Source organism: Catharus ustulatus, chromosome 3, assembly GCF_009819885.2.
Source record: "Catharus ustulatus isolate bCatUst1 chromosome 3, bCatUst1.pri.v2, whole genome shotgun sequence".
Taxonomy (NCBI): domain Eukaryota; kingdom Metazoa; phylum Chordata; class Aves; order Passeriformes; family Turdidae; genus Catharus; species Catharus ustulatus.
The window spans coordinates 18,280,289-18,299,277 of NC_046223.1; the positions used below are offsets into that span (position 1 = coordinate 18,280,289).

Consider the following 18,989-nt stretch of genomic DNA (forward strand, 5'->3'; position numbering starts at 1 on the left):
TCAAGAATGTTACCTGTAAAATGGGAATATCTTGTTCACCTACCTTGAATGTTTTTCAGACCAGGTAGTGTGATGACAGCCAGCATTGCAAATCCTATAAGAACAAGAGAAGCAGTATTTGTTTTGACAGGCAAGAGTGAGAAATTTGCTCAAATTGCAGAGTAGTGTTACCTCTCAGCTCTGAGTCAGAAAGCACTGAAACAACTAACTGAAAAGGAACTGAGAAAAAAAGAGTTCAGCTGATCTATTAGCATCATAGGTACTTAATTAATAAATAAATTTTAATGAAAAAATTAAACTTTTTATTGCATAAAAATATATAGTCTTTTTTCTCATTCACAGGATACAAGCTCATGGAATTACTTAGAAATTAGAGACATGAAAAACATAAAACTATTTAATAGAAAGTGGCTTTTCTTCTGTGAACGAAACAGGTGCCAGTAGATTTATTCTGGCATTTGAAGACATCCGGAGCAAGTGACTTATATTTTGGGTTCTCAGTACTTACATTCATTTTTTGTGTTCTTTTGAAGTAAATTGCAAGAATCTGAGAAGAAGAACATGGAGCTTTTGGCAGACATCGAAAGGCTGAAAAAGGAGACAGAAGAGCTTAGATCAGAAAAGGGTATGGCAACTGATATCCAAGTAAATAGTGTGTCACATTGGTGGGTGCATCTTATCAATTAAGTGTCATCTTGGAAGTAAAATATGATACCAACATGTGAGCACAACACTTGCATGTCACGAAGTACCCATAATAGTTGCATTTGCACTTCTAATACTTGTAATATGCCTCAGATTTGTTGGTACCTTTGAAGCAGTAAGGTATCACTTGAGTTGAGACTACATTGTTTTTATTTGCCCTGTGTATGGTGATTTACTGCCAGAAAACTGTTAGACTGTAGATATACTTCTAACCTTTTCTGCTTTATGATGGATGAAGGTATTTAGATATCAATACTGATCATAGTGTTGTTCATCTCTGAGTGTTTTGGGCCTATCTACACAGGGAGTAAACAACTGCAGAGGAATTCATGTTTGTTTCTGGGAGAACTTCATTGATAGGCTTTGCAACCACATAGTGGGCAGTGTGATCATGAGTGCTTTGCTGTGGTATTAAGAGTGTGTTCTGTGATTACTGTTGCATCTGTTGTTTTCCAGTACTATTTTGCATGGTTACTGGGAGAAGAGGCTTTTTTGGTAATTCTGCGATGAAAAAAATTCATTAAGAGTTGATTAATGATTTGGCTGATTCTTTGCAGATTCTGTAGTAGCTCTAGTATTTGTGTCTTGTGAGTCACATGGGAAGTAGTATTTTTCAGGCCAAATGGAATTATCTAATTTTCTGTAGGGAACTACATGAATTCCAGAATTTAAACACCCTGGCAACAATTGCAGCGTTGGGATGTCAAATACTGTTCAGCTTTTCCAACTTAATGGCCAGTCAGTCAATAAAGTATTATAGTTTACATTCATCTCCTACATATAGGCCTCCCAGTGCTGATTGACTGGTAAAATAATTTAAACCTATGCAAAACATTAAAAAATAGTGCCAATTAGCTAGTAAGACTTAGGGAATTGATACTCCCTCATCTTGATGCTTAGTACTGATAGTAGGATTATGCTTCCTCCATGTGCTTGGAGAGAAACTCTTGATGGCATCTCCCTGAGGACAAAAATACTTTGTCTAAATATTATGCATGATTACTTGACTTCTGAAATCTGCCTTTGTGTTAAATAATGTTATGAATTTATAATTCGTATTTTACCTTATATTTTTTCCAGTGTTTAAAACCTTATTGTTTTGGTGAAATAAACATTTACTCTTTGCTGAAAACAAGTAAGGAAAAAAAAGTACTGTTCAAGGAAACATTAGCCATGTTTCTTAACATAATTATATTAGTAATATTCTACTGCAATTACTCAAATAGTCTGATAGAAATACACCTTAATCTAAACCTGTACCATCTTTAATTTGGTTTTCTCATAAAAGAAGAAATATATTACTGTTTGAATTATGAACTGTATAGAAGATTCAAATGCAGTCAGAGTAACTTGCAGTGTGTAGAAATTGATTTCTAGGAAGGGATTGTTTGGATTAGCACCTAATCCTTTCCTGTTTATAAATATATTCCAGAAATTTAGACAGTTGGGGAAAAGATTGCTGAGAGTATTCCATAAATTTGTTGGTAATTTGAAAACTGGTTTTAGTATTTTACTCTGATTTTATTATATTTATTTTTTAAAGCGGAAAGGGATCTTTGTAACTTCATTCACTGTGGGTTACATTTAGAAAATATAGGGTGATATGGATAATTAGAGCAAGACAATGACATTTTTAAAAAGAAATAGGTAACTTCTGATAGCATCCTTGTTTTGAGATGCACGCAGTCCTGCAGGCTCTGGTCATAATAAATATATGTGTGGATGTGCATGTAATGTGTTTATAGCATTGAGAAGAATAGTGTTTGTACACATCTGTGAAATATAAATACCCACACAGCAACTTGAATTAGACAAAAAGAAGAAATAATAAAAAAATACCAGCTGGAGCAAGTTAAAGTAAGAGCTGAGGTGTGGCAGCCTCTGCAGCTCCGGGGGATGCAGCGTTCCCACTGAGCATTGCTTACATGGAGTGGTGTGACAGAAACACCTGGAGCTTCACCCAGCATTGTTTGCTGCTGGGCACTCAGCAGGGACAGGTGGCAGGCAGGCACAGAACATGGCTCAAGGAACTCATCTTGTTTGGAAGTGCCATGTTTTTGTTGGCTCCAACTGTCCTGCCACGGTGGGACATCCCAGATGTCACCAGAGCAGGTGTGGCACCTGCTGCATTGGTGTGTGGTGCAAATGGACACAAGCACCTTAGAAACCAGTGCCCTCTGCATAACAGACACAGACACAGCGTGTGTTTCCACATGGAATTCACACCACACACATCCTAGCTTGGGAAAGGCTGATTAAATACATGCTTGTCCTTTAAAAAAATCATTTACTTTGGAAAATAAACCCGGTGTGCAGGTTATTTCAAAACATGTAGCTGTTTCAGGTGGACCCTTAAAACTCTGATTCAGCAAGGCAAAGGTCCTCCATGAGTAGGTCATTTTTTCTGTAGCTTAAAAACCTGCTGCTGTTTTCTAGGTGTAAAGCACCAAGACTCACAGAATTCTTTCTTGGCATTTTTGAATGCGCCTACCTCTGCTCTGGATCAATTTGAAGTAAGTGCACAGTTATTCTAACTCTGTTAGTCAGTGCAATTGCTGTTGTGTGCAGGTTTTGTGCATATTTGCTGAGAGTTTGCTCCTGTATTTTAATTGTATTGCACCAATAATAATGTGTATAATGATACCTGAGAATTGTTTATCATTTACAGTGCTGGCTGTCTTCTCTTGAATGCTTGTAATCACAGTGAATTCTCTCTCAGATCTTGAATGCAGAAATTTGCCTGATATTGCAGTGAGCATGAAAAGCATATTTGTTCAAATGGCTTTTCTTTGTATTCAAAAAACTGCTAAGTAATGCAGGTAGTGGTTTGGTAAGAACAAGAAAATACTAAATTGTCCTTGATTGTATCCATGGAGTCATTGGTACAGTTAGGTTATTTTCATCATCTGTTCATTTTTCACAGATCCATAAAATCCATATAATTGCTATATTTATCTCCTCTTCACAGATCCTTTTATTTTAAAAAATTAATCTGTTTAATACCTTTGTCACTTCTAGACAAGATCAGATTAGGTAGAAAGCCTGGCAGGAAAAAAATTGAAACAATACTATACATTTATTATCTTCTTTTGTAATCAACAGTTAGCAAAGTATCGTCTTTCTTTTAAAAGAACAGCTGAGTTGAAATATTGGTAAAACTGAATTCAGAGGATAGAAGGTACCACCTTTACAGTTAGACCTTAATCTAAAGTTTGCCTGTTTTTTCCTGATGCAAATACAGGATCATCACATTTAGCTAAGAGCATAATCCCTGCTGTTACTGATGTCCCAAAATTCTCTTTATTTTAATTGTGTTTTCACTAATTCATTGTTCTTTCTTGATATCCTCATCATTAACATAGTTTTTAAATTTCCTTTGTAATAATTTATCTCAATTACTTTCAGTATAAGAATCCTGTTGAGAGTATAGCAATAATACTTGATTGAGTAAATGCTGGAAAAACACTGGTTTCTTTACAGATAGTACATTAATTAATTGTCTATGAAAGGCAATTAATGAAAACTTACTGAGGTAAGTTTTTACTTACCACTGATTACTGCCAAGTATTACTGCCACTGGTTATTTACAGTTCTTTATTTTTACACTTTTATTTATATTGAACAATTTTCTTCATCCTTTTCTTTCTCTCTCTCTCTTTTTTTTTACTGCTGTTTTCATTAAAATAGGATTCCTTTTCCTCCTCTTCATCCTCATTGATTGATTTTATGGATGACGTAAGTCTGACTTTCAACCCAGTAAATCCCTCAATAACAGATCAGTTGATTGATTTGAAATATTCAAACATTAATGCAGTCAACTTAAAAAATCTGCAAGTGCAGTGGAGAACAAAGTATTTCTGTAATAGCACTCTTACACCTTTATATAGATAGGTGTTTTGTTTTGAAATAAATGCTTTTTTTTAGGTGCAGGTGAAAAGTTCTTAATTGCAAACAGTTTTTCTGATGGGAAGAGCTGCTTTTAGGCCTTGTCTATTGAAATGGCCTGTGAAAAACAGTTTCAAAATCATCAGTACATTTATGTATTTAATTCTTTTGCTTCATCTTGTTCCTTTATCACAAGTTGTTTCCATAAGTTTTCTAATCACTTCCCTTAAAATGTTTCCCTTGCATACAGTTAATTTCTGTTAGCTCAAATAAAGTACTTGCTCTTTTTTAGCCTGCATTGTGAGAAGTCATTTTCATTATGACTGAAGTGAACTTACTACTTTTTATTGCCATTTGAGATGCAGGTTTTCTATCAGGACTTTGTTTAAATATTCCCACTAGTTAATTGCATACTCAGGGAACTGAGTTAAAAGCTGAAAATTGACTGCATTATATCTCTTCCAAACTGAAGTAGTATGCCCATAAAAGTAATTATTAATAAAATTTTGGAAATCCAGGAGTATAGAGCCCCATCCATTACAGCTCTGTAGGAATAATTGTGTGTGTCTGTGCTCATAGATGTGTTTATACATATTTTACATACATACATTCATGCATATTTATACATATTTGTTTAACGCAGTGTAATCCTATTGGCATTGAAATTAGATAAAATGATTATTGTTTGAGAAATTACTGCTGTGACTGGTATAGCAGAGAGGATGAGGTATATGGCCCTTTTCTGCTGCTTTCATTTCCTTTTACATACTCTGAAAAAATGCTTTTCTTCTGGATGCTTTTTCTCTGTCTATCAGGTTTATACTCCAGGCAAAATGTGAAGGTTCATCTGTGGTGTCATAGTAGAAGGCATTTACCTGCTTTTTTGTATAGCATACAGAAAGCTTCTGGCTTGCTGATGCTGTTGGAATTTTCTTACACACACACACACACACAAAGAAAAAAAAAGAAAAAAAAAGTAAAATTTCCTGTCATATAAATCCACCAAAAAAATTAATAACATTTATATTCTTTATCTGGATTAAAGAAAACATGTTCTTTGTTACCTGAGTATTAGGTAACAAACACTTCATTTGTATCAGCAGGTTATTGAAAAGAAATTTATCTTTAAAAACATCCAAAACACTTCCCTAAAACCTTTTAAAATAGAAATAAAGGATATATGTGGCAGTTGCTGATAAGGTTCTATTTTGCAAGGAGAAGCTTAGGACATGGATGTTTTCCTGGTTACTGTCTAGTTAATTTTGAAGGACTTCAGTTCTTTATTCTGTATTTATTGTTGCTTGTTTTTTTGTTTTTGGGGTTTTTTTAAGAATGCAGCAGTTTTTTCCTCGAGCATTTTGGCAATTTTTTCTTCTTCATGTAAATAATTTTCAACTGTATGCTGACATACATCCTTTAATAGCAATTCTTCTTGATTGGTCCACCCAGATTGGATCTTTGCAGATACCCTTTTAGTCTTGGGTAAAGTTTCAGGTATTAGTATTTATATTGTTGCATGAAGTCAACTTCCTGCCCATGGATTCAAACTTCCCCTGTTCCATCTTCAATCTCAGTCCAACAGAAGCAGTTTATTTCTCAGTTGCACTGGGCAAAAGTATGTCTGTGGGCTGGAGTGGCCAGGGGTCATGTCTCTGACACCAAGGCAGAATTCTCTGATCTGGCAAAGCTGCAGAAAAAGAAGAGTTGACTACTCAAAGATGGGAAGAGCACCTTGCAGAGAAATACCAGACATTCTGTCTTTGTTGGAAAAAGAGATAAAGCTGTTATCTATGTTAGTAGATGAAAAGTAATGTCATTCAGTTGTGCTCTGAAAGTCAGTTCTACATCTTTGATTTATTGGACAATCACTTTATTCATTCATGGCATAATTTATAGTCTGAATTATCTAAATGAATGGTTATTTATGATTTAGCTCATTGAGTTGGTTTACTATCAATATATTAGATGGAAGGGTATTAAAACTCCCTGCCTCCTGGATTTGACCTCCATTCCCTTCCCAATGACTGTGTTTGGCAGAGGTTGCCTTGAAGGGCAGCATTTCTTGCAGCATGTCCAGAAGAATTAACTTCTCAGTCAAACCTGAGAAATTTGAGGGTTCATTGAGTTCTTTGTATTAAGACCAAGGAAGAATCAGAAGTCCTCAGATCAGGCTCATGCAGTGCTGCAGTATTGCATGGGGTTCAGGAAAGCCTGTCTTGTAGTCAAGAACCCCAAGTAAATATTTCTGTTGGCCTGGATTGTTTCTTCAGACTCTGTGCTGCATTAAGGAAGGACAGAGAGCATGTAAAATAATGTGTAGATGCAGTTGCAAGGCATTCCTTGCAGGATCTCTGATGTCTGTTTAGCATACAGATGTGCACACAGCAGGTTTCCTAGGGTGGGTATGTCTTGCGTGTCTGCCATCCAAGTAACAGAACTATTTATAGCACTCTCTGAATGACTGGAGTTAATTCTAATTTTTCCAATGAGGAAAACAGTAGTTTTGCAATTTCTACTGGAGAGAAATAAAAATAGAAGCCCTGCTGCCTCTGTAGCCTGCAGATGCTGAGGAGAAAGTGGTAGCTTGCTGCTCAGATTAGTAGCACTTGCTGTTGGTTCCTGCAAAGATGCTGGGTCAGGTTGGCAGAACTGGTCGCTAAATCCTCATAGCTGTGCCAGCCCACACATTCAGAAACAATCCTTGTATGTCCTCTGCACACAGGGAGTAGTAGTGTTTGCAGTCCCTGAATTCCAGTTTTGGTGGGGAGGGAAGTCACCCCCAGTGACTCGAAGAGACTAAACCCTTGCTGCTTTTTCTCCTGTGTGTCCCAGGCTGTCTCAGTAACACTGTCTAGGTGTTAAGTCTCTAGTGTTTACTGGAAGTGTCTGACAGTGGAAATGTTGGGTTTTGTTTCTTTGCCAGGTGGATCTTTGTGTATCTCACTAACTGTGAGAAGCAATCAACTAATTTTAAGGATGAATTTGTGATTATTTATATAACAATAAAATGGAATCCCATTTTCGCGTGACAAAATTATTTTTCCCAAAAATTCAAAAATACTATTTTTTACCCTGTTGCTAACACATTAGAAATAGATTTCTTAAGTCCTTTTGCAATCTTCACATGCAGTCCCCAGGGGCTTTGACTAGACTAAACAAATCTGAACTCTGTAAGAAGCCACAGAATAAATGGTGTTCTGAATTCTTATTATTGAACAGAATAAATCATAGTAGTGCGTGGTGAGAGCCTTGACTTTACCTGCACATTCATAATTGAGTAAATCTGATTCATAGTGATTCTTTAAATTGGACATATTGTGCCTCCAATAGATAACTTCATTCATCTTGTTCAAAGCACAGAGATGCCAACTGCAAATTAATGGTGCAGTGTAGTCTGCAGTTTTGCTGCTGTTGTCCAGTGTAAGACTATGAACTCGGAATAGCTGTTCCCTTTTTTTTTTTTTAATGTTTCCTTCTTCTTGTTGGCCCAGAATAGCTTGTTTTTAAAACACTTGAAACAATAACCATGCTTTTGTGTGTGTAAACACTCCCTCTGGAGATACAGTGAGGAATTCTGAGGTGATGTGTATCACTGTTTGGTTTTGTAACATATTCTCCTCCTTTCTTTGTTAAAGCGCTCTCCTTCCTGTATTCCAGCTAACAAAGGCAGACGTGTAAGAGGCTGTCTTACTCTATGTGGCCCTTTCTTTTTTGCCTGTTGTGTCCATGCCTATGTTTAATGTATGGATTGTGTATTTACCTCACTGCATGTCTTGTGCTGCTGCTGCTGCTGTTTGCTGCTGCTGCTGTGCTTTTGTTGTTTTACAGCTGTGAGCTCAAAGCTTTTGGACTATTTCATTTGGCAATCCTATGAGCAGAATATCACAGTCACTGGAGAAGATTTTTTGGGTGCTTTCTCATTTCAGTGAATCCTATGAGCAGAATATCTCTGAAACTGGAGAAGATGCTTTGGGTACTTTCTCATTTTAATGTGGAAGTTCTGTGTGGAAGCTGATCAGGCAGATGCAGGTTGGGAAGACGAGCAAATATCAAATGAAGTCCTGTTTGTTTCATTGCCCTTAGCAGAGGGCATGTGTTAAAATGTGGGGAATTACCCATAGAAGGTCAAAGTTTGGCATTTGAGAGGCACATCACAGCAAATGATAGAAAATATCACAGTACAAAGATAAATAAACATGAAGTGGGGAATTGAGTAAATGTAGCATCAAGGGTAGGAAAAAATAAGGCAAAGAAAACAGAGATGGTTGTGTTGTAGCTGGTTAAGCTGGACAAGTCTATGGTGTTTCAAAAATCAAGGTGGGTTTTTAAGGATGTTTCACATGTGTTATTGAAGCAAACTCAGTGATAATGAATTCCTACCAGTTATGCTATGTCCATTTTAAACTCATACTGCCGCTTTTGTTTCTTTTATACCGATATGATAGAAGCGATAAGTGAGCATACGAAGCATTTCAGTTGAATGTTCAATAAATAAGCAGTAATGCCCAACAGCTCTAATGATGTCCTTACCCATGCAGTTCAAAGCACGCTGCTGAGTCTCTCAGGCAATCTTACAGTAACTGGTTGTTTTTGTTGGTGGTGCCTCCAGTTCAGAGGTTCTCTCTGCTCCAGATGTGTTTGTTTATACACTGACCAGCTTTGGCTCAGACCTGCACAGTCTTGTGTTACAGTTTGGTAGGAAATAGTGAACTCTACTAATCCAGTGGCTTAGTTTAAAACCAGTTTGAAAAGTGCTAACATGGCCTTCATAAACTGTTGACCATAGTTGAGTCAGGTTGCTTTTGTACTTAGTTCTTTCCATTAAAGCCAAGAATCCAAGATCACCATGGCAATAAAGCTTAAGGCCCTTGTTTCTGCACTGAAGGTGGTGATTAAATTCCCTTCTGCAATGGTGGATCAGGTTCTGTGTGTTTTGTGGGCTTTTTATGTTTGTAAGTAAAGTGAAAATGCATTTGCTACTGTTTCAGCAGTTGTCTTCAACCAGAAAGGCTTTATAGCGCATTCCAGAAAGGTTCCGTCATTGATATCAGGCTTGTACTACATTTTTTCATAGGCACCATGAAAATTCTTTGGTATGCAGATGCTGCTTTGAAAAGGAAAGCCCTTGGAGTGTCTGGAAACATTTATGAAATTATAGATTAGATCTCTGAGTTTAACTTGGAGGAGAAAAGGAGTGTCTGTTTCTTGCTAGGAAAAAATTTGCCTGTAGTTACTCATTTGGCTTATTTTTTAGTAACATTTTTAAGGAGAAACTGGAATTGTTGAAGGTTAAACAGTCTTTGTGTGGACTCCAAGTTATCACATGTTTAGACTGGATTAAAAAGAAGTGTAAAATAATTGAAACATGTTGCATTTGAGTATTTTCTACTTAAAGCATCAGTGTTTCTAATACTGGGTAAAGCTTTCAATTATTATTTGCTTCTGATAAGTATGAGCACAAAATGTTTGCTTTACTGCTACTTTTTGCCTCAATGCTTGAAACACATGATCTGCGTGTAGTAAACAGGTGTATGCCAGTGTGAGAATTTCCCATTTTCACTTCAGAAATGCTTGCAGGCATAGTAATATGCCTAAGTTGTTTACCTGATGAGCATTCTCCACCTGATAATTTTTGGAAGGGTATGGTAAAACTAGAAGCCATCAAAATTAACTCACTATTTAAAAAAGGAAAAAAAACTAGCAACTGCACCTGTTCGCTACCATGACTGAGCTCCTGAAGAACAGGGCTGTATGTGCATGTGTAAAATTAGCTGACAATATAACTGATTCCCAAAAAGCAGTCAAGTTTGTGGAATTCTTAGTATTGTCAGTGGCAAATGAGATGAGAAACACTGGATTGTTCAAATGCTTTCTGTAAACATGGCTGCATATTTTAGTTTGTCTGCAAGCTAGGCAAATCCTTGGCAATGGAGAACTGATGATAGCATTGCTCCAGAAAATAAAGGCATGCCATGGAGCCTTCTGCAGGCCTAAAGCTTTTACTTCTATTATTAGTGGGGGAAAATAATTTTCCTTTTTTTTTTCCTCCCTAATATAATTTTACATAGAAAACTTTCTGGAGATTTCTTGTTTTCAAGGAAGAATCCTGCCTTCTCTGATTTTTTTCACCTTTACTAACAAAAGATGACTTGTTACCAAGATACCTGTTTGTACCTATGTGCCTTGTTCTGTGTAACTCTGTGCTGGGCTCAGTTTCATTCTATATATCAAGGACTAGGAAAATATTCCCCAGAAAATACTTTGTTCCTGGTAAGGATGTTTCTGTAGTTCAAATGGGGTGCAAAACCCCCTCAATTCTCTGTGAATATAGTTAATATAGGATATACACTGCTCTGCCTTTTCTCCTTGTTTTCTCCTGAATATGTTTGCAGGAATTTACATGGGCTATGTGGAAATTCACTTCTAACAAATCCCTGCTACCACTGGACAAAACCCTGTAGCGTTTAGAAAATATTCACCCTTAAAAAGCTGAATGACAAGTGTTTTTGAGTGGTTATCAGGGCCCTGAACTAGCAGCCCTTATGCATGTGCTCACCTCTCAGCAGAAGCCATGGTGTGTTTACATGCAGCAATTTTCATTCCATTTTGTTGCTTTTAGATAGAAAGTTGCTTAAGACTGAATTTTTATCCTCTCAGCTCTGTCTTAGGAATTCTATTGCTCCCATATCTTACTTTGGTAAGAGTTGAGAACTCTTTTGTAATGATGTCTTTGATTTATTACTTTGGTTGTTGTTTTGTTTTTCTTTTCTCTCTTAAATTGTTCTCCTAGATTGATTCAGTTGAGAATTTTACATTATCTAATACTCCATCACGGGATGAAGACAGCAAGTCTCACCTCCATTCAAGATCAAGGTCTCCTTCTACAGCCAGTGAGATTGAACCAATTGAGGTACTTCAGTGTTGAAAGATATTTGTCTTTTTTTTTTTTTGGTCTTTTTTTTAGGAGTAGGAGTTTCACTTGTATAAAAATGACTACTGCAAATCTTTTGTTTAGGGTGAAGCTCATTCTTCTGCAGCAAAACTGTTTAGGACTTTGTAATAGCCTTCTGTACTAGTGGTGAACTATGTTTTGGGGAACATTGCATTTCCCTTCACATATGGTTAATTTAATAGGGATGGAAACTATGAATAAATTATTAGTTATGGTCTCTCTTCATAACATATCCTCAGTCATGAATATTTAAGAAATGTTGGCACAAAGATTATGTTATAATGTAGTTTGTAAAAACACACTTTGAAGCCCTGCTGGAAGTCTTGTCATTAAAAAATGTTAGCCAGCCTCTGTAACTGTAATAATATATTTATATAATAATTTATTCCTTTTACCTATTAAAAATACTAATGTTGTGGTTATTTTATATTGGAAAATATCCAATCAAATGTTTCAGACCATGTGAGGTTGGTTCTGACATTTGGAATTTGAATCTTGTTGAGAAATAAGATTTGTTTTTCTGAGTACTGCATTAATCAGTTTGGTTTCATGGCTTGAATGCTGGGGGATGGGGTGAGTGGGACAACACACTCTTCTTCCTTTATCCAGGCTTTCTTTGATAGTGTGTTCTTGATGTCTGATTGATCCTTTGGGGACTCTGTTCAGGTTACAGATCATCCTCCCCGTTCAATTCACACGCCGACCATGAGGACAGCATATATTGGCTCGGGACTCTCTGCACCAAAGGTACCCTGTCAAACATTCACAGTTTTGTGTAGCAAGGGGGAATGTGTCACTGCTGGGCCACAACCTCAGGAGAATTGGTTGTCACACTTATCTTACCAGAACAGCCTAGAAGGGATGTTTATATTATCTGTAAAATTTAAAACCCTTTGTTCTTACATTATGGAGTATGACAAGCTGCACTAGGAATTCAACAGGCTTTTGATTGTAGGAAAAACAGTGATTTGGACATTAGAAAGAGGTAAATGATCCAGAATGTGAAGAAAGGGAAGTGCCATCCTAGGAAGAGGGTGTTTTCTGGCATGTGTCTGACCAACATGCCTCTCTACTCTTTGCATACAAGAAAGTCTCATATTAGCATGTCTGCATGCTAATTAGATGTTTATTCTTGAGAAAAGGCAAAGAGTAACCCTAAAAATGAAACCGCAGATTTGCCTGTTTTTAAGCAGTGTAAAGTGAGCACTACAGAATGAGATGACCAGTTTTTGTGTCTCTTGGCTTTTACCTGCATAAATACTGATTTTCCATCAATTGTTGAAATCATTTTGCTGTTGCCGAATAAACCAGTGTATGCTAATTCCCAGTGGATTATTTCTATTCAAACAAATGAAGAATAAATACAAGCTATTAAAGGAAAAATATTCTTGTGAAAGTTTTGAAAATGACTCAGTGGTTTAGGAATCTTCTGTATATTTAAAAATGACAGTTTTTCCTGCAACTAATAAAGAAGTTAGGCTTTCTAATAGATCTGTTTCTCTGTTTTGATAAATTACAAAGTAGCAGAAGATTAATTTGTGTAAAGGAAAGCTAGAAATTTTGGGCAGACAGTGTTCTGTTGGCAGCATCTTTATAAATCAATTTTAAAAAATACTGTAAGTGCACTTGCAATCATGTGAAACAGACTTTACTGTGCACGTAATTTAATTTTTGCAAACATTTTTCTCAGTAAGTAATGACTTGGTTTATAATTTATTATGTCCCCTAAAGAACCTTCTTACTTCTTGATTGCATCAGTGTTTAAAGCTGAGTATTGTTTCCCTGCAAGTCTCAAAACAGAACATTCTGTAGACTGAAAGCTGCCATTGTAACAGTAAAGCTGTCATTAAATATGGATAAGTTTGAGCCCTTCACTGTGATATCTTATGCTCTGAAAAACAGGAAAGTGAGTAAAATTTTAACATACCCACTCTCCAAAGTAGTCTGCAAAATTGTCTTGTTTCAGATCACATACATAATGAGCTTTTTTTGGACAGTCTTTGCATTCACCCTATGCTCTGGCTTTTCTCCCCAGTAGTTACTTCACTGGGAGTTTTTATAGAAAAGCAAAGCAGCTTCCTGGATTTTATATAAGGCCACCTGTGAATCATCCTGCCACATTACATAGGCATTTAGCCTTTATATAGCAGTATGAGCATGGCCATCCTTGAGGAGAGGGAGTGAATGAAACCACTTACTCATGTACTCTGTGTTCCCAAGGAATAACAGGAAGAGAAACCCTTTCAAAATCAACTTCATCTATCAACTTCAGCTCTCGCCTTTAGATTGGATGTTCTAAATTGCCTCTGCTAAACACTATAAAAGGGACTCTCTCAGGGCTTTCTGGCATAAAATTTCAAGTTTTGAAAAAGCCTACTCTTTTAACTAAGGCAATACTCCTGACAGAGGAGCACTGAATTTGCAGCTTAGATAATGCTGTTATGGGTTGACCTGGGCTGACAGTCAGGTGCCCACCAAGCACATGCTTTTACATGTTCAACTTCTAAAGTCTAACAGAATCATTTTGGCAGTTTTCCTATCTGCAATGGAAACAAACTCATGTTCTGAGACAGGGTCCAGTTTCCATGGCTTTGTTTACAGAGGATGCTTGAAATTATCAACAATGAGCACTGTTGTGATAAGGAAATCTTTTCGACTCAGATCTTATTTTAGCAAACATAAACAAGCTACGTTATTAAATGCACTTATGCACTCTTGTATGTGAAAGAAATAGCTGTCCTTGAGAAGTGTTACAGGTGGTAACATCCTTGTCTGCTTGTTTCACAGCCTAAAGCTCACCAGTTTGTAGTGAAATCATTTAACACACCAACAAAATGCAATCAGTGCACGTCCCTGATGGTTGGTCTGATACGACAGGGCTGTACTTGTGAAGGTAAGCACTTGGGAGAGCAAAAACAGATGCAAATGGCATAGGAAATGTAGTGATGCACGAATCTTCTGCTTATATTTTGAATAACAGTATATTCTCATGCTTTAGTCTTTTAACAGTAGAAGCCAAACACTTTGAACATACATAACAGATTGCCCAATTTTCTGGGGACACTCTTATTCCAGCTGGTGGTAGAAGAGCTTAGTTCAGCTTGCTCTAAATAGCAGTAAGGGGCCACAGTGAGTGGTCAAGTATACACTCTCCTGCTTTATGTTGCAGGGCAAAATTTAAGATAACTATTCTGACTTAGTCCAGAAAGAAGCAGAGTTGGTACTGAATGGCATTTATTCTTGTTTGTATGTACACAGAATGATGCTTATTATTTAAAGGATGTTCCAGCTTTTTGTTTACTAGTAGTGTTGGGCCTAGAGGACATCACAGAGATTCTTAGGCTCTTTTTTGTCTGGATGAAACCAGGTGTTTCCATAAACTATGTGGAAAAGAGAAATTCAGAATTTAGAGCAGATAAAATCATGAACTGCTACTTAGTGTGCAGACTTTTATTTCATTTTGTAGCAAAATTCAGTGAGATTATTTAGATGCTGGTCAAAAAAACAAAGGGGATTTCTTTGTAAATCTCATCATCATTATCACAACTTTTGCATTGCACAAGAGATAACCATCAAATCTTTTTGTTTCTTCTCCTCCTCACAAGTGTGTGGATTCTCTTGCCATGTGACCTGTGCAGACAAGGCTCCTGCAGTGTGTCCAATCCCACCTGAGCAGACTAAGGGACCTTTGGGAATAGATCCACAGAAAGGCATAGGAACAGCTTATGAAGGACATGTCAGAGTAAGTATGAGCTACATTTGGGGCACTTGCATTAAATTCGTTGTTTTCCAGAGCTGGTATTACTTTGAATATTAAGGGGATAGATTCAATTACATCTTAGGGTAGCAGTTTGGAAAATAAGACTTAAATTTTCACAAAGCAACTCTAAGTAATGTCAGCAGTGATTCTTTCCCCATCTCTGTTGGGTGCTTTGGGTTGGTCATGAATAGTTTCATCTCTAGAGATCAGATCATCTTCCAGGTTCTGTGAGTTTTTGAGTCATTCTGCTAGTACTGTCTGTGGTCATTGGTGTGGATATTTGCACAGAAATATTAAAATATTTACTCAATGTAGTTTTGGCCATAATTCTGTGACCAACTAGAGACAGGTTTCTTTCTTCATATTTGTAATACAGCTCTATAGAATTTGTGAAATGAGAAAAAAGAATCTCTGAGGCTAATAATTTATTAAATAATACATTGTCTGTGTGTCTGTGCTTGTTGTCTTACTGCTCCTGGGCTCTTGCTTATATTGCTTTATGTCATCACAGAGTTAAAACTTCCCAGCCCAGATAAGCAAACTGATTTTGTGCTGCTTGATTTTTTGATTGCATCTAAACTTACAGAGAGTTGATCGGAATTGATTTTTCTAAAGGTCCCAAAACCGGCTGGAGTAAAGAAAGGTTGGCAGCGAGCGCTGGCAGTGATCTGTGATTTTAAACTCTTCCTGTATGATGTAGCAGAAGGAAAAGCATCTCAGCCCAGCGTGGTAGTGAGTCAGGTCATAGACATGAGGTAAGCTCTTTGCTGCTGGTGGGAGCTTTGCAGAGGTACTGCCAGGTTTTGTTCTGCTTTTCCTTTTTGTCAAATCAGTAAGCAAACTTCAGAGCTTTTATGAAACCCTGTAATCCATGCTGAAAGCCACTGATTTTCTGGGATTAAAAAAATAAAACACCAATTAACAGTTATTTAGGGTTAGCCTGAACTACACTTGTTTGTTCCTATATGGATGTTTAAACTTCCATTACTACATCATGTGCAAAGAGCATCTGTTCAGCTGTGTAGAAGATCTGGAATGAATAAAGAATTAAAAATAACATAATTTTGGGGTTGAGTAGGGTTTTGAAAGACATAGAACTTTGTTATAGGATGAATATATTAATTTTTTTGCTTGAGAAGGTCTGAATAGTTTGTTCCCACTGTCTTCAGTATTACTGAAAAATTCCCAGCCTTAGCCTCAAGGCTGAGAATATTTAACATAGCAACTAAGTAAAACTCATCTCTGATCTAAGTTAGTTCATCCAGGGAGTCCCAAACTGCTGTAGGTTATGGCTTCTAGGTGAGTTTATATTTTTATGAGAGTTGGAGAAGTGTTCTTCATTCCGCTTGTTTTTTAATTTGGACTTTTTTCTTTAAATGTTTTAAGGAAAAACTTTAAAAACAGAATATCTGAATAGATATATGTCCATCAGCATTTACCAGGAAATAATTATACAATGTTGCATTTTTGAATTTAATCTGAATGTTCAGATGAAAGGATAATTTTAAAAATCAGATCTCAGTGCTGACTTGTATCTTTCACTAAACAAGGCTAATCCCAACATAAAGATTTTGCTCATTAACTCTCTTCCAATTATGTTTATGGTCTCCATAAGGGATGAAGAATTCTCAGTGAGTTCTGTCTTGGCCTCAGATGTCATCCATGCAAATCGGAAAGATATCCCCTGTATCTTTAGGGTGAGTATTACATCCTGACCCTACTAACCCAGACGTGCAGGGTTTCACAGGGTGATGTGTGGTGTGCGTTCACTGACAGCTTGCCAGTATTTTATTTCCTGAACAAGTTCTGCCCATGTGGTATCCATGGCAGCAGCAGCAGCAAGGCATAGGGATCTCTACATATATCATTTCTGTGGTAAAAATATCACTGGAACATCTAGACAAGCATTCATCTCCATGTGGGTTGTATTTTTTAATCTTCACAATAAGATGTATTTTCCTCTACTTCCTCCTAGTTATTTGAAATTCTTCTGTTCATCATGACCTTGTACATTTTCATTTTCTCAAGATGCCCTCTACTTCTCAATTTAACTGACTGGGTTATTGTCTTTATTTTATATACTTTTTTTTACATATGCATTGGATATCTGAAAATTCCCATTCATCAGATAGTCAGTATAGAAATTTAGTGCAAAACACTCATCAAAATTTATGTCTAGTATCTGGTATCAGGATTTTGCCATCATTGGCTTATTCTAATATTCTTATTTTTATTAGGTATTCTATTAAAGCTTTAACCTCAGTGAAATCTTCTTGATGTCTTATCAATTCCACTGTCATTTCTTTACTATGCCTTTGTATTTCACTCCTTGTTTTTCAGTTTTTAGACTGTTCATCACTCAGTGTGCTGAGGGGAGATAAAACCAGCAAAAGGGGCTTTCTATTGTATCTGTAATAGCTGTATCAAATGCATTAAAAGGATCACAGAGCATTCTTTTAATAAAAACCATTCCTATTGCATCAAATTATTAATGAAATCTATAGCTCTTAAAAATACAGACAGCTTTATAAAAAACGCTTTTGTTATAAAATTGCTGTGAGAAACAATTTTCTACTTTATTTAGAGCAGATATTTGTGAATTTTAAAATAAACATAAATGCATTTAAAATAAAGCCAACATTTTCTCTGTTTTTTAAGATATTCACATGGGGTTTTGTACTGTGGGTTCTTGATTAAGATAAGAGTGTTTTCTATCAAGTGAAGAGAAATTTTTACTTCCTTAATTCAGACAACTAATTAAAAGAGCACTTGCACGCATCTGATTCTCTTGTAAAAACGATTATGAGGAAATTATTTATCACTTCTGGCTTAAAACTGTGTTTTAATTTTTTTTGCAGGTTACAGCCTCCCAGCTTTCTGCATCCAGTAACAAGTGTTCAATCCTGATTCTAGCAGACGGTGAGAATGAAAAAAGCAAGTGGGTGGGCGTGCTGAATGAGTTGCATAGGATCTTGAAGAAGAACAAACTCAAAGACCGCTCAGTCTATGTTCCCAAAGAAGCTTATGACAGCACCTTGCCCCTCATCAAAACAACACAGTCAGCAGCAATCATAGGTATGAAATTGTTAAGAAGAGAACTTGAAGAAAAATGGGTGTGCTAAAAGCATGATTTTTTAGGAAAAAATGTGTTAGACAGTTATCTACTGAATAGTAAGTAATACGTAATGGTTTTATCCCATATGGAAATGTGTGGGCCTAAGAGAAAAGTGCAAGTTAATACCCAGCACTTTTGTCAGATCTTTTAAGAGTATTCCCTCTCTTTACCCATATTCATGATTATTCACCAGTATTTATAATTATGAGTACTTTTGACTGAGAACTGGACATTTCTCTTTATGTTTACTCTGTAAACATAATTCCCTAACTGGGCAAAATGAGCTCTGTAGAGTAGGTGTAAATCACTCACTTGAAAATCTGCTGGTGGGACCACAGAGAAAATGAGATTGAATTTAGTAATTCCAAATACTACTGCATAAAATATGTTAAACTCTGATTGTTGAAATTATTTCAGTATAATAATATAGTTACTTCAAAGCTGGTACTTGACTTAAGTTCTCTGAACAGTTTGTTAAAAATTATGTTTCTAGCTGTTATTTTAACTAACAGGAGGAATGGGAAGACTTCTTTTTTGAGAAATTTGAAAGATTGGGAGGTTGCCAATTTTTT

At 36.4% G+C, this 18,989-nt stretch overlaps 1 protein-coding gene across 9 annotated transcripts in view; it reads left to right on the forward strand.

The window, feature by feature from the left end:
* The window catches only part of CDC42BPA (CDC42 binding protein kinase alpha), a 182,934-nt gene that overhangs the window by 138,042 nt on the left and 25,903 nt on the right, over window positions 1-18,989 (forward strand). For 5 of the 9 annotated variants that reach the window (XM_033054677.2, XM_033054681.2, XM_033054680.2 and 2 more), the window contains 10 exons: window positions 534-625; window positions 3,142-3,218; window positions 8,226-8,264; window positions 11,381-11,500; window positions 12,209-12,289; window positions 14,330-14,435; window positions 15,148-15,284; window positions 15,918-16,057; window positions 16,918-16,999; window positions 18,161-18,377. In XM_033054677.2, coding sequence (XP_032910568.1) covers window positions 534-625; window positions 3,142-3,218; window positions 8,226-8,264; window positions 11,381-11,500; window positions 12,209-12,289; window positions 14,330-14,435; window positions 15,148-15,284; window positions 15,918-16,057; window positions 16,918-16,999; window positions 18,161-18,377 — 1,091 coding nt within the window. The remainder of the gene's footprint in view (window positions 1-533; window positions 626-3,141; window positions 3,219-8,225; window positions 8,265-11,380; window positions 11,501-12,208; window positions 12,290-14,329; window positions 14,436-15,147; window positions 15,285-15,917; window positions 16,058-16,917; window positions 17,000-18,160; window positions 18,378-18,989) is intronic. The other 4 variants (XM_033054678.2, XM_042779112.1, XM_033054679.2 and 1 more) reach the window with 2 other exon arrangements.